Genomic DNA, 14,237 nt, shown 5'->3' with positions numbered 1-14,237 from the left:
ATTTTATTTTATTTATTTCTCCAGGGTTTTATTTACATTTATTTTTTTATTAAATTAAAAATTAATCCAAATTAACCCCAAATTAAATCTTTTAATTAAATCCAAATTTTTAATTCATTAGAACTGACTCCTAATCTCTGAACTTCTGATCCTTTGTCCAGTGCTCCTTCCTTTAAGCCCCACAAGGTTTGTAGATGGAGACAAACAGGGAGTTACAGCATTACAGAATGTTACAGCTGGAATGGATGTGGTTCTTAACTACCACTGTTTTTGGTTGTCACATGACTGGGGGTGCTATTAGCATTTAGTGGGTAGGGACCAAGGATGCTAAGTAGCTTAAAATGTGATCAACCTGCATAATGAAGAATCCTGTGGTCCAGAATCCAAGAGTGTCCTTGTTGAGATATATTTTGTCCATCGTTTGACTTTATGGTTGGGGACTCTAAGCCTAGAGACAGGGAGGGGCTTGACAAGGGTCCTAAAGGGAGTAAGCAGTCCCTGAGTGAATTAGCAGCAGCCTTGGTGCCCTCAGCAAAGCGGCACTCCAGCTCCCTGCACACCCACCTCCTGCTGCACTCGCTCCTAAGCTATTTCCAGGTTGGCACTTACTTGGACTTCAGGCCCTCCTGTCCATAGGGCTGCAGTAGGTACTGGTGCACAAGCTTGTCCCTGAGAGTCCCGGCCAGTTTAATTTTCTTTCTTGATCGGTGCAAGTTGATGATAAAAAGTGTAATGGACCCTCGAACATAGTTGTGGCTGATATCCAGAGAGAGACAGAGAGAAAGAGAGAGAGGGAAAGATGGAAACACAGTGGTCTGTTAGATGCTTCTAGATCATTTACAGGCTGCACGAAACAGGACTACCCCAGGAATGGGCACTTATTTTATGGTTCTTGGCCATCCTAGCCCTTCAAAGACAGGAAGGCCTTGTTACTGTGGTGTCCTGCAAAGAAGATACCCACTTCCCACCACACCCCTTTTGTTTTTGTTTAAATGTATTGCAATAATTTTAGAAAACAAAATATCTTTTTCTGAATATGGAGGTAAAATATGCTGACTGGAAAAAAAAGAGGAAAAATATAGAGAAACACAGAGAAGAAAAAGAAAAATCCCCCATAATCCAAGTGTCTTAAGATACAATAACATTTTGGTAGACACCCTTCCAGTATTTTTTAGTTTATTAATTCAACAAATATTTACTGAGTTCTTTGACACATACATATATATTTCTCAGTTTTTACATAATTGGGATCACACTGTTCACCAGTTTTTTTAGTTCGTGAACATCTTAAACATGCTGCCATGTTATTGTTATTATATATTCTTTACTTATAAAAGAATATTAAGTTCTTCAATCATAGAAATTTATTTAACTAGGCTCCTCCTTTGGGGACTTATGTTGTTTTTAATTTTTTGCCATTATAAATTATGTGATGCAGACTTCATTTATATAAACTTTTTGCACTTCATGATTATTTCTGATGGATAAAGTGCTGGAAGTTGGAAACACTAGGTCAAAGGGAATGCAGTGTATGATTCCTCACCAAATCCGGTTCATGCCCAGTTGGTGCCCCTCTCTGTGGGAAGATTTTTTTGTCCCTGCTCTGTTGAACACTAGAGTGATCACATGATTGGCTTTGGTCAATGCAATGTGGGTGGACATGTTAAAACCTCTGGGGCAGAGGCTTTAGTAAGCAACCCATATTTTGCCATGTCTCTTTTCCCTCTGCCAGAAGACTGACAATGTTCTTGATAGAGGCTGCTCTCTTGATCTGCATCCTGGAATGAGGATGATGTGGAGAAGAGATACAGCTGAGCCATGACAGACAAGTAGTGTGAAAGAGAAATACATTTTCTTATTGAAAGCCATGGAGATTTGGAGGTCCTTTGTTATCAGAGCATAACCTCGTCTACACTGACTAATATACAGATTTTGATAATATTGATATTATCTAGAAAGCTTGTATCAGTTTGCTCTGATCACCTATGTATGAGAGCACCCATATCCTCATACCCCTAAGAACACTGGATATTAACTTTTTAAGATATCTTTCTCAACCTGAGAGGTGATAATGGGATTTCAATGTTGTATGAATTTGTATTTTTAAAAAATTCACACTGAGGCACAGTATTCTTTTTTCATTTGCCTCTTTGCCATTTCATTTCCTCTTTTGTGAACTATTCATGCCCTTTGCCCATTTTTCTATTGATGTATAAAAACTATTTATTTATTAAAGATAGTGATCCTTTGTTTGCATGTAAATTGCAAATTTTTTCCCAGTTTTCTTTGACTGATTCAGTTTGTTTGCATTGTATTCTGAAGTATAAAAGTTCAAAACTTCTAGGCAGTCAAATTTATTGACCTTTTTGATTTCTACTTTTGCTACTTTACCTACCCCATGATTATATAACTATTCACTGTTTTGGAATCCTTTTAAACCAGCACAGGTTTTAAAAATGGCCCCGTCCTGCTTTCAAAGGAGAAATTCAGAGCAACTCTAAGTCAACTGTGCCCACAGGAAAATATCATTCTCTGCAGAAACAGCACACCTCAGCCTCTGGGTCACTCATCTATGCCTCTAAATGTGCTAATTAAGAGTTGAGTGACCAAGGGCCAGTCACTGTGATAACTTGGATTAAAAAAAATACAGAATACAGTTTCCAGGTCTCATCCCTTTATTTAATCCATTTGTGATTGGGATCTCGGAATCGATATTAAAAAAAAATCTTTCCAGGATATTTGGCAGATGAGTTTGGTTTGGGAACCACTTGCCTAGAGCAATCCATTAAGGTTATGAGAAGAATTCCCAGAGTATACCCTTTTGGCTGTGTGTCCGATGATTTTGCTTGCATCTGTAGGAGGGTACATTATTGCATTCAAGGTTTTTTGGATACCTGAGTTGATATTCTGATAAATTATTAAATGACTCTTCTATTTGGTCCCTCCTCCTCTGGTCCTTCTTCTCAGTCCCCTGAAGCATGTGAACTAGCTTTTGGAGCCAATGAGTTAGGTCAGAAGAGAATGCCAATTTATGTGTGCACACTTGTGTCATCAGAGATCTGAAGAAAGATGCTGCTAGCCAATGTTAGCATCTACCAACATTAAAGAACACCAGCTAAATTCCATTGGTGGGCTTTAAGCTTAGCTTAGCTGTGTGCAAAACTGAGGAAGACATCATTAACTACAGGCACTGCGGGCTTCAGCGTGTGAGCAAAAGCAGGCATGCATGATGAGTACCAATTTTCACAGACTGTGGGAAAGCCTTCTGCTAACTCCCATCAAACAACCTTCTCAAAGGCTAGCAGCAGAGGCAGACAGAGCTGCGTGTTTGCATTTAGGAGTTTCTCCTCTGCAGAGCTGGGGCAGAATGAGCCCTTGGAGATGGCAGAGGAGAAGGGAGGGATGTGGGGAAGTGGTGGGTGGGAGGGAGACCTGAAATCACACCACTGCTTTAGGGAAAGCTATCTTTTCAAGCTGCTCAGCAGTGGTCTGATTTCCATTTACACAGTTCCACTGGGGGAGACAAGCCAGTACTGAAAGCCAGCCCAGACACCAACTTGCCGAGGCTCTCACCGAGCTCACGGAGCCTCCTCAGGTAGGAACTGGCATTGAAGACCCCCTCGGTCATCGCTTTCCCTGCTTGGCTGATGGGCAAGGACATTAAGCAGAGGCCTTTGGCTGTGAAGACACATTCTTGGCTGGGGAATACAGCACCAACCTGAAAGTACTAGGTTGAGAATCCAGATTCCTGAAGAATGTACATTCTCTGCCGACAGGAAAATAATCTTGGAGGACTATCTGTTCCCTAAGGAAATGGGGTCTTACTGAAGGTGTGGACTGGAGGCAACTGATGACCTTCTGATGTTGTCAAGTCCAAGGAGCTTTTGGTTCTCTTAGTTAATGCCCCTTCTGTCTGGTAGAACATCTGTCTTGTTCCATGTCTCACTCATGGTAAGACTTTGTCACCAGCAGAGAATGCATGTATCTGGAGTTCATCTTTCTGGCTGTTCTTTTGCTGCCTGACATCCCTATGTTGCCATGTGGGAGGGGGAGGAAGTGAGTCAGGAGTGGGGACTGGGACTGGAATATCATGGATAGAAGAGGCGAGTGGTGTCATATGGGGAGGTGCATCTTGATTTACGGATGAAAAACAGTCCCTGTTCTAGAAATGTCTCCAGTGAAGCTGGGAGACTAGGAAAGGGAAGGGAGGGTGATGCTTTGAAATTCGTGGCCATTTCCAGTGAAAGTCTATGTGTTTGAAAACTGTGTTGGCCCATTGTCTCCAAATCTAATTCAAAGTTCTTGGGTTCGGTAAAAGTCAGGCCATGTTTTCCCAAACATCTTTTTCCCTAATTTCAAAGCCGCTGTGTATTTTAAGGGAAATTTGATCCACATGTTTCTGATTCATTTACACTTAACTCAACAAAATATTGTTTTGTAAGAGTGATTTGATGTCCAAGAAGCCTCAGGAACCGTTTTATGAGTCTTTAAAAAAACTTCTTCTGAAAAACAGGAAGTTGTGCTTTGCCAATAATAAACGAACTTGAACCCCAAAAGGCTCAATTTTGCTTCAGTATCCACCAGGCTCCAATTGGTTCTGAACTTGGCTAAGGACCTCAGCTCCTCCCAGAAACATACATTGTATTAGCAGAATGGTTTAGAAAAAGAAGGTTTCCTAGTCAAAACTTATTCGTTCTCTGAATAAGAAGACTTAGGGTGAGAACTGCTATGCTGCCAGTGTTCTAATTTGTTGGCTCTAGAACAGAAAGCAGAAAAGCACCTGCTAGTGTTGGTATGAGTATCTAACTCTTTATCCTAAATCAGTCATAAAAGACAATGGTCTACTAGGTCAGAAATGACCCACAGTGTAAGAGATGCCATGAGAGGGAGTGAGGTATCCAAGTAGAGGTTCATGGCTGTCAGGGAGATTGTAAAGGGCATTTCTGTGTTATATAGGACACCAGGCCAAAGATCTCTAAGGATTCTTTCCAAATGTAAAAATCTTTACATCACTAATGTTGCTACTTGCCTATACGTGTGATACCATAGAACCTTTGGAATTTAATACGATAATACAAATGCGAATATCTGGCAAGATGCTTGGCACATAGCAAGTGTTCAATACAGATTGGAGTGCAGGAGTTATTTTAAAAGAGCCCTTCTTTGGTTTATTCTACTGGTAAACTTACACTTTCTCACCCAATTCCCTATTTTGAGCAAGGATATATATTTTCAGAGTATTGGTCAAGACTGGACAGTGTGAAGCTAACATGCCCACTCTGTGACATTTCTGTGACCTTGGCCTCCTTGGCCACAAATAAACTAAGTGAACCAGGAGTGCTTCCTCGTGACTGCTGTGGAGGATGAGGGGGCACAGACAGGGCACGTGGCTTCCCACAGAGAAGGAGCAGAGACACTTCTATCTTTGTGCCCACCTATCTAAGGCACCGGACACCCACTGACATGGAGAAGATCTGCAAACTCAGCCAGCTCAGCGTATCCACTGTGGGCTTTCTTCTCTAATAGGAACAAAAAGACCTTCACCCCAGTAATCACTAAGGTCATCTGTGGAATAGATTAGTAAAGTCATTTCTTTCTTTTATGTAACAGGGAGAAAGAGGGATGGAACTGACAGAAGCACAGTGGCACCGTTTCCCCAGAGAGGTTCTGGAGTGACATTCCATAGAAAGCAGAGGAGACCTGGTGATGGAGAGAGAATATTGAATACAATGAATGATTTGATGCTAGTGAATGGCAGAATTCTTAACCATTCCACCACACCCCTTCCTTCTGGCCAGTGTGGTAACAGCAAAGGGAAAGAGAGCTATAACTGTAAATCATCAGTGATGTCTTGATGCCCTATTTCTGCATTCATTCACTCGCCCATTCATCAAACATTCACTGAGACCTTCCTCAGGCCAGTCACTCTATTGGACACCAAGAATACAAAAATGCATGAGGCACTGGCCCTGAGGGCACGGGATATTCAGAATATTAGTGACAACTTCCTACAAGAATGTCAAAGAACGTCAGGATGAACACTGGGATTAAACAATGTGAGGAGACCTCTGTGAAGACCCTCAAATCCTGCTAAGCCCGTGGCTTGGCTACTGACATTTTCCCCTGTGTCCTCAGACCTGTAGTATAAAGGGCATATACTGATGTGCTTCCCAAAAGAGACAAAAGGTGCCAAGAGTAATTTTTCTCTCTTGAAGCTGGGGGTCCACCTTTTGGGTGGTTACCTCAAGGCCAGGGTGGAGACAAGGAATACAATGTTTCCTTGTGTGGTGATCAGATAACTCCAGCCAAGGCCATAAAGCAGCCACTCTCTGTCAGGTATTGGATTGAGCTTCCTGTTGAGCAAAAGGGACGTTGAAAGCCTCTGGCCTCTGCCCAAACCAGCCTCCGCTCATCCACAATAGGCACTTGTATCTACAGACAAGACAACTGGCCCCTGACCCCCCTATGCTCAGAGTGATTCTTTGAAAAATCTTATCCTGATAAATTAACTGGCTTGGCTCCTCTGTCATCAAGGAAGGGGAAGGAGCGTCTGTTGTAACCTGACCACTGGAGCTCTTTGTGCCTCCACTACCCATGATCAGCTCCTGACAGGCTCACTGGAATGAAGATCTGGCTGGAGGCACTTGCTTCCTTCTCCCTCACTCCCACTCCACACAAGGTTTCTCTGCAGGAAGAGAAAAGTTCTTACTTCCAGAGCTGCCTACTCTGTTCCTTAAATAGAAAGTGATGGAAGAAAGCCATATTTGGTCTGATGGGTTTTGCTTTAGGCTCAGTTTTAAGTTTTTACCTTATGAACCTCACGTTTTAAAATATTTTATCTGCCAAACTTTATTTATTTACTAACTATTTTTCCTATTTTTTAAAAGACAACTCTGGTAACCAGAGCTTCAGATGAAAAAGAGGATAATCATACCTGTTACCGTGCTGATTGTTCAAAGTCCGGCCCCCTAATAAAAGGAAGCCTAGATTTTATTTAGCCTTTAAAATAGCTGGAAAGGTTTTCCAAATACTGAAATAGCTCTAAAGCTGGCCTGACTACTTTTGGGTGCTCTCAGCTTGGGATGCACTGGTATATGGTTAGGTTTCTAGTGGTATAGCTCTCCAAAATGCATCTTAGAGATGTAGACTTATTTCCTCAAGCTCTCCTGGTGTATCTTAGGAACAGATTTTATATCTCTACCCTTGGTTCAGGCATAGGCATACAAATAAGCCTCCTGGACATTACATCAACTGGCTGAGAGAAAATGCTCAGTAAAAATTTGTTGGATGAAGTAAATGAACAAATGGCATGTATTTTTATGAACATTTTATGAATAAATCCTGTAAGTGTGAGAGAGGGGGTTTACTTGGAGAAAAAGCTGTTTATCAGAAATCATTTGAAACCTGCCAAGAGCAGGTAAAGTGAATCCAGAAGTGGTTTTCAATAAGTCTTGAAGGGGTCCCATGTATGAAATTCTCAAAGGGGCCTGAAGCTCCCCAGGGGTGGCTTTCTGTGCCGTCTCTCTGCAGACTTACTTGTGGTGGTTTGTGCAGTGAGCATAAATCCTTAGTTTGTCCCGGATCACTCGGCCTGGCCGTGGCTTCCGCTGGAGCCCAGCCACATGCACAGCCAAGACTTTGGGGCCAATCAGGCGCTTGTAAAGGAGAGAGAGCCAGTAGTCCTGAGGAGAATAGAGAGGCAGAGAGTCAGAGATAGACACACATTCGGGTGTTCTGACTAAACATACAAACACGCAGGCCAGAATCCACTTCTTACCAGGAGTATGGTGAATCAGGACCAGCGAGACCCTAACCCTGTAAGCATGGTCACCCCAATGAAGCACTCATCTTTGGTTCATAAAGAAGTGGGCATTATCTAAAGTGGCCTTTGCAACTGGCCAGATGAGGAACTGTCAGTGGGGCGAACCCCGAGTGGCATACAAAGCAAATGAATCAGTTTTTCACATATAAAAGACCAACCAGCTGGGCCTTGAATTTTCAACTTTCTTTTCCTATGACTTTACTTTCATACTGGTTTATGACTTCTGTTTAATTATAGAATGGAAGATTTCCAATCTTTAGGATTGTCACCAATGTGAGAATCCAACATATCATCCTCCACATATTGTCACTCTTAATGTGGTGGGAGGAGGATGAAGTTCCTTCAGACAGGAGACCAGAGTCCTGATTCCAGAGGCGAAAATACAAACAGAAGAATGTCTGCAAACCATGGTGCTAATTCTTGGTCATCCTCAATAATTCTAAACTAAAAACAATGTGGTGATTTTAAACATTCCAGGGTCCATTTGTAGCTGATTAATAAATAATCTGTAATCCACACAGGTGTTTGAACTTACAAATGCCTATGTAATGCCACCACCTTAATTTCTACTGTATTTGCTATTATCATGTTTTATTTTTATATTGGATACAAAACATATTTTGTATTTGTTTTGTATTTGCTCTTAAACCCTATTATGGGGTAATGACTTCAGTGTTTATAACTCACCATGTAAATAGGGCCTCCTAATTTGTTTAGGAGCTTCCCCCCTCCCCCCATTTCTGGAATTCAGTGAACATACTCTTCAGTGCAGGCATGCTATTCAAGATCTTAAAGACATCAATCATGTCTTCTCAGCCTTCATCTTTTAATAATCTTTTTTTTTCCCCTTTTGTGGTCATCTATAACATCAGCTGCTTAAAAATGTCTGGTGAATTGAATAAATCAGAACAAAGTCCCAGAGCTCGTTTGTCTCCAGAATAGCTCCAAATCTGCCCTGAGCACTAAGCCTTGCCCATTTACCTTAATTAACTTTAAGTGGACTTAGGATGGCTGTTAAATATGGTTTCCTTATATTTAAAATGGCAAATATTTCATCATTGTCAATCATATAGATGAAAAAAAAAATTCATTGCTCTTACTTGACTACAATTTCTGTGTCTTTGATTTGAAGGAATCTTTGTGAAGAGATTATCACAGTCACAGTATTTCCAGTGGGATGTCCACCTTTTTCTCATTGATTTGTAACATATCTTTTAATATTAGTGGTAAGAATCCTTTGGAATATTTATGAAACAAATATCCTGTCCAAATTTGTAGTTTGCTTTTTATCACTTTTTATGATTTTTTTGACATGAAGAATTTCAAAAAGTTTTATAGAAAAATATATCAATTTTTTCTTTTGATTTCTTCCTTTTCTTTTATTCTTGGAAAGTCCTTCCTCGCACAAGGGTAAGATCAATCTTCATTGATATTCTTTCTAGTTCTTTTTATATTATCATTTAAAAATTTAAGCTTTTAATTCACTGAAAAATATTTTGGTGTATGGTACTAACTTTACTATTGTCTAAATTATCTACTAGTTGTTGTAGCATCATATAGTGAATAACCTATCCCTAAATCCACCTTTATCACAAACAAAAATTTATACATATGAAATATAAATGTTTATATTATATAATATTATACATTATCATGTCTGTTATTATCTAATATATAATATACTATATATACTATATTGTATTATAATGTATATTGTATATATTATACAATATATGATATGGTATAATGTGTATATATATATTATAATACATATATACTATATATACATATACAGATATATAATACATACACACATATATACAATATAATATACATTGTGATATATAATATAAATGATATATAATTATATATAATAATGTGTATTGTATAACATATATTTAAAATCATGTTATATATAACACATATAAACATATATAAATATATGCATATGTCATATATAATAGTTTATGATATGTATATCATGATACATATACTGATAAGAAATGTTATATGTAATTCCGTGTCTGGATTTTCTATTCTCTTCCACTGAACTCTCTTTAAAAAAAATCAGTTTCATATCATTTTCATTATTATAGTTAGCATTTAATATCTAGAGATTCAAGTTCATTTCATTATAATTTTCTTTTCTTTGTTCAAATGTTCCTTAATTAGTCATATTCATTTATTTTTCCAAATAAATTCTGAAATTCATTTTTGCAGCAGTTGTTGCAGAGAAGTTGGAAGCTAGCATGAATTTTTTTCTATGTTTGGTTAGCCTGTTTGTTTTCTATCTTTTGTGTCCTGCCAGGATGCTTATAGGAGTCATGTTTTATCTTTGATATTTGAATTTTTACCAGGAATGTGTCAATGTGAGTTTCTGCATTAATTTGCCTGTACTTGGGGACTACTTTTAATCAGAAAGACTAAGCCCTTTCTTCAACCTGTGAGAATTTTCTTTAAATATAGCTTCAAGTTCTTATGTATATGTTTTCCATATACAGGAGAATGTATGTAACTTAATGACAGTTCTGAAGCATATGAGAACCCACCATCCATCTTAAAAGCTACCATAATACCCACACTGTTGCATTTAGTTATGTGAGTCTTCCTTTTCTCGTTTTTATGTTTTTCATTCCCTTCCTTCATAGTTTAGCTTTATCCACATATATATATTTGCTCCTAAGCAATATATTATTTAATTTGTTAGCTTTATAAAAGTGGTATCATGCTGTATGTAGTTTTCTTTGACTTACTTTTTTCACTTAACATTATGCTTCAACGATTCATCCAGGTAGTTACGCGTACTTACAGTTTATTCATTTTCAATATTGTATGATACTCCATTGTGTAAAAATACTACAATTTATTTATCCATTATTCGCTGATAGATATTTGAGTTGTGTCCAGATTTTTGCTATTATGAACAATGTGTCTTTGAACATTCTTGTCCCTGTTTCCTAAGACCCAGGTGAAGAAATCTGGAGAAGCATTACTCCAATTGTGATTGGAAACCAGCAGTGCCTCATCACCTGGGTGCACCTTAGGAATGCAAATTCATGGACTTTATCCTAGATGTACTGAATCAGAATCTCCAGGGGTGAGGCTCCCAAATTGTGTGGCTCTCTAGGTGATTTGGATGCTTGTCAAAGTTAAGAGAAGCACGGTTCTATAGTACAAACTGTAGTACTGGAATTGCTGGGTTACACGCAGGTATAAAAATATTCAGGTTTACAGGATAATGCCAAACTGTTTTCCAAAGTGATTCCAATTATTCCAACTTACACTTCCTCCAGCAGTGTCTGTATGTGTTCCCTGTGATCCACATCCTTGCTAACATCTGTTATTTTCAGACTTCTTAATTTTTGCCAATCCAGTGGGCATAAAATATCTGTTCCTTTTTGTGTTAAGAAGTCCTTCCTCATGTCTAGTTCATAAAGATATTTTATGTTTTCTTTTAAAACTTTTAGAGTTTTTTCTTTCATAGTTAAGTGTTTAATCAAAGTAGAATGTAGATTCCCCTCAGGAGAATCTAGGATTTGGGTTGGTAAGTCAGTTGACAGTAGGTTAAAGCCAAAGTGAATGTGAAATTTGCACCTTTACTTAGCTCCGTGCACCACTTTCAGACTCCTCTCTCACCCTTATTCTCTTCTCAGTTCCCTATTTAGCCTACCTCTTTTTAAAAAAACTCCACTTTCCCTCTCTCACTGTTCTTATCTCTCCCTCATGTAAACCAGCAGAATCAAATTATATTTCCTTCCTCCCTCCCTCCCTTTCTCCTTTCTTTTATTTTGCTATGAATATGTGCCATTTATATAATCACACAAAAAATTAAACAACTGGAATAATTCCTGAATATCTCTTAAGGCAATGACATGAAAATGCAGAAAATATTATCTTTATGCATAGATGAGATAGGGAAAAAATAAAGAATGCACATATATATCTAACAACAGCAACAACAACAAAAAGACAGTGCATGAAAGATGCCATAGAAAGAGAACTTTTCAAACAATAACAGTCATAAAGAAGGAAGGCAAATATAATAGCTTTTCATGTCAACAAGAAAAAAATCCAAAGCAAGGAATGCACTGCAATTTTCAAGGGACAAAGAGAGACCCAAACAAACATTCTTTAAGTGTATCAGACATGAGAAGAGGTTGAAGAAAAATAGAGTCCATTTATTAGTTGGAGAGGGAAAACTAATAACAGATGACACGAAAAAGACAGAGGTTTTAAATCTTTTCTTTTTCTTTAGTATTTGTCAGAAAGTCAATTGTGGTCTGAAAGCTGGAAAACGCAGTATATAGAGTAAGTTCAACCAAAATAAATGGGAAAAAGAAAGAAACTGACAGAGGGTTGCAGAATTTACTGGATTAATCACTGAACCATGTGTTCCTCAAGGTCTAAGACTACTTACTGATTCCTAAAGCCCATGCCTAGTAGAGTGCCTGGCTTATAGGAGGTGCTAGAGTTCAGTTATGGAATGTGTACTCTGTTTAAGGCTCCATGCTAGGCATTAGGAACATAGTGGTGAATAAGACAAATACAGTTCTTGCCATCATGAAGTTTATAATCTTATCAAGAAAAATAGTCCTTAAGCCAATGAGTTATGCAATTAATTTCAATAGAACTAATGGTAATGGAGAAATCTATGAGACCGTATAGTATCATACATGTGACCCAGTCTGGGTGGGGTGTATGGTCAGCGAAGGAGTCTTGTTGCCAGAACCTACGTGGACCTCAACCTGGAGTCTGGCTTCCTGGGAGTGGACTGTAGCTTTGGAGTGTGCACCACTAGGCTGGAAAGGTGGCAAGGGGCAGCTGCTGATGGAAATGTGATAAGGGCTTGGGCTTGCAGCCTGGGTGGTCCACACTGCATGACCATGAGACCCTTGGTGATACACTACAGAACTAGGAGTGGGAAGGGGTGCTGGGTTGTGGCCTTAGGCTCTGAGCACCCATGTGAGGCCTGCGAATACATCTCCCATTCTACAAGCACGTTCTGAGCACATATCAGTGGCAAGCAGATATTCTGCTCAGCCCAAGTGATACTAAGATGAACAGGACATCTTCCTGTCCTCAAGGAACCTAGGGGTCAAGATACATGTAAGCAATTCTCTGTAAAACGAGGCTGACTAAAGTAAACACCACAGAAGCGGGAACCACTCGTAGAACTTAGGGAATTCAGAAGCCAAAACAATTATTTATGACCAGGGGATTCCGAGAAGGCTTCACAGAGAAACAAAAAGTGGAGAATTAATTTGCTTAGAGTTGAAAGATATATATTCAAATCCTGGAAAGTTATTTATTATCTCTAAATCTCAGTTTCTGGTGCTTCCCTGGTGGCGCAGTGGTTGAGAATCCGCCTGCCAATGCAAGGGGCACGGGTTCGAGCACTGGTCTGGGAAGATCCCACATGACGTGGAGCAACTAAGCCCCTGTGCCACAGCTACTGAGCCTGTGCTCTAGAGCCTGTGAGCCACAACTACTGAGCCCGTGTGCCACAACTACTGAAGCCCGCGCACCTAGAGCCTGTGCTCCACAACGAGAGAAGCCTGCGCTGAGAAGCCACCGCAATGAGAACACTGCAACGAAGAGTAGCCCCCGCTACAAATAACTCAATTTCGTTTCTTTTTATGGCTGAGTAATATTCCATTGTATATATGTGCCACACCTTCTTTATCTATTCATCTGTCAGTGGACACTGAGGTTGCTTCCATGTCCTGGCTATTGTAAATAGAGCTGCAATGAGCATTGTGGTACATGACTATATACACTACCAAATGTAAAACCAATAGCTAGTGGGAAGCAGCCGCATAGCACAGGGAGATCAGCTCGGTGCTTTGTGACCACCTAGAGGGGTGGAATAGGGAGGGTGGGAGGGAGGGAGATGCAAGAGGGAAGAGATATGGGGACGTGTGTATATGTATAGCTGATTCACTTTGTTATAAAGCAGAAACTAACACACCATCGTAAAGCAATTATACTCCAATAAAGATGTTAAAAAAAAAAGAGTAGCCCCCGCTCACTGCAACTAGAGAAAGCCCACGCACAGCAACGAAGACCCAATGCAGCCAAAAATAAATAAATAAAATAGATACAACATTAAGGAAATAAAAAATGTTTAAAATAAAATAAAATAGGGGCTTCCCTGGTGGCGCAGTGGTTGAGAGTCCGCCTGCCGATGCAGGGGATGCGGGTTCGTGCCCCGGTCCGGGAGGATCCCACATGCCGTGGAGCGGCTGGGCCTGTGAGCCATGGCCGCTGAGCCTGCGTGTCTGGAGCCTGTGCTCTGCAACGGGAGAGGCCACAACGGTGAGAGGCCCGCATAACGCAAAAAAAATTAATAATAATAAAAAAAATAAAAAAATAAAAATAAAATAAAATAAAATAAAACTCAGTTTCCTCATAGGGA

General features: G+C 39.6%; 1 protein-coding gene across 3 annotated transcripts in view; it reads right to left on the bottom strand.

Annotated features, from left to right (window-relative positions):
• Nucleotides 1-14,237, bottom strand: part of HPSE2 (heparanase 2 (inactive)) — a 573,464-nt gene that overhangs the window by 19,739 nt on the left and 539,488 nt on the right. For all 3 annotated transcript variants that reach the window (XM_060109459.1, XM_060109548.1, XM_060109631.1), the window contains 2 exons: nucleotides 7,537-7,682; nucleotides 610-756 (listed from right to left, as the gene is read on the bottom strand). In XM_060109459.1, coding sequence (XP_059965442.1) covers nucleotides 610-756; nucleotides 7,537-7,682 — 293 coding nt within the window. The remainder of the gene's footprint in view (nucleotides 1-609; nucleotides 757-7,536; nucleotides 7,683-14,237) is intronic.

This window comes from Mesoplodon densirostris, chromosome 1 (genome assembly GCF_025265405.1).
Source record: "Mesoplodon densirostris isolate mMesDen1 chromosome 1, mMesDen1 primary haplotype, whole genome shotgun sequence".
Lineage (NCBI taxonomy): Eukaryota > Metazoa > Chordata > Mammalia > Artiodactyla > Ziphiidae > Mesoplodon > Mesoplodon densirostris.
The sequence above is the reverse complement of the archived record's forward strand: the minus strand, read 5'-3'. Positions and strand labels throughout refer to the sequence as shown.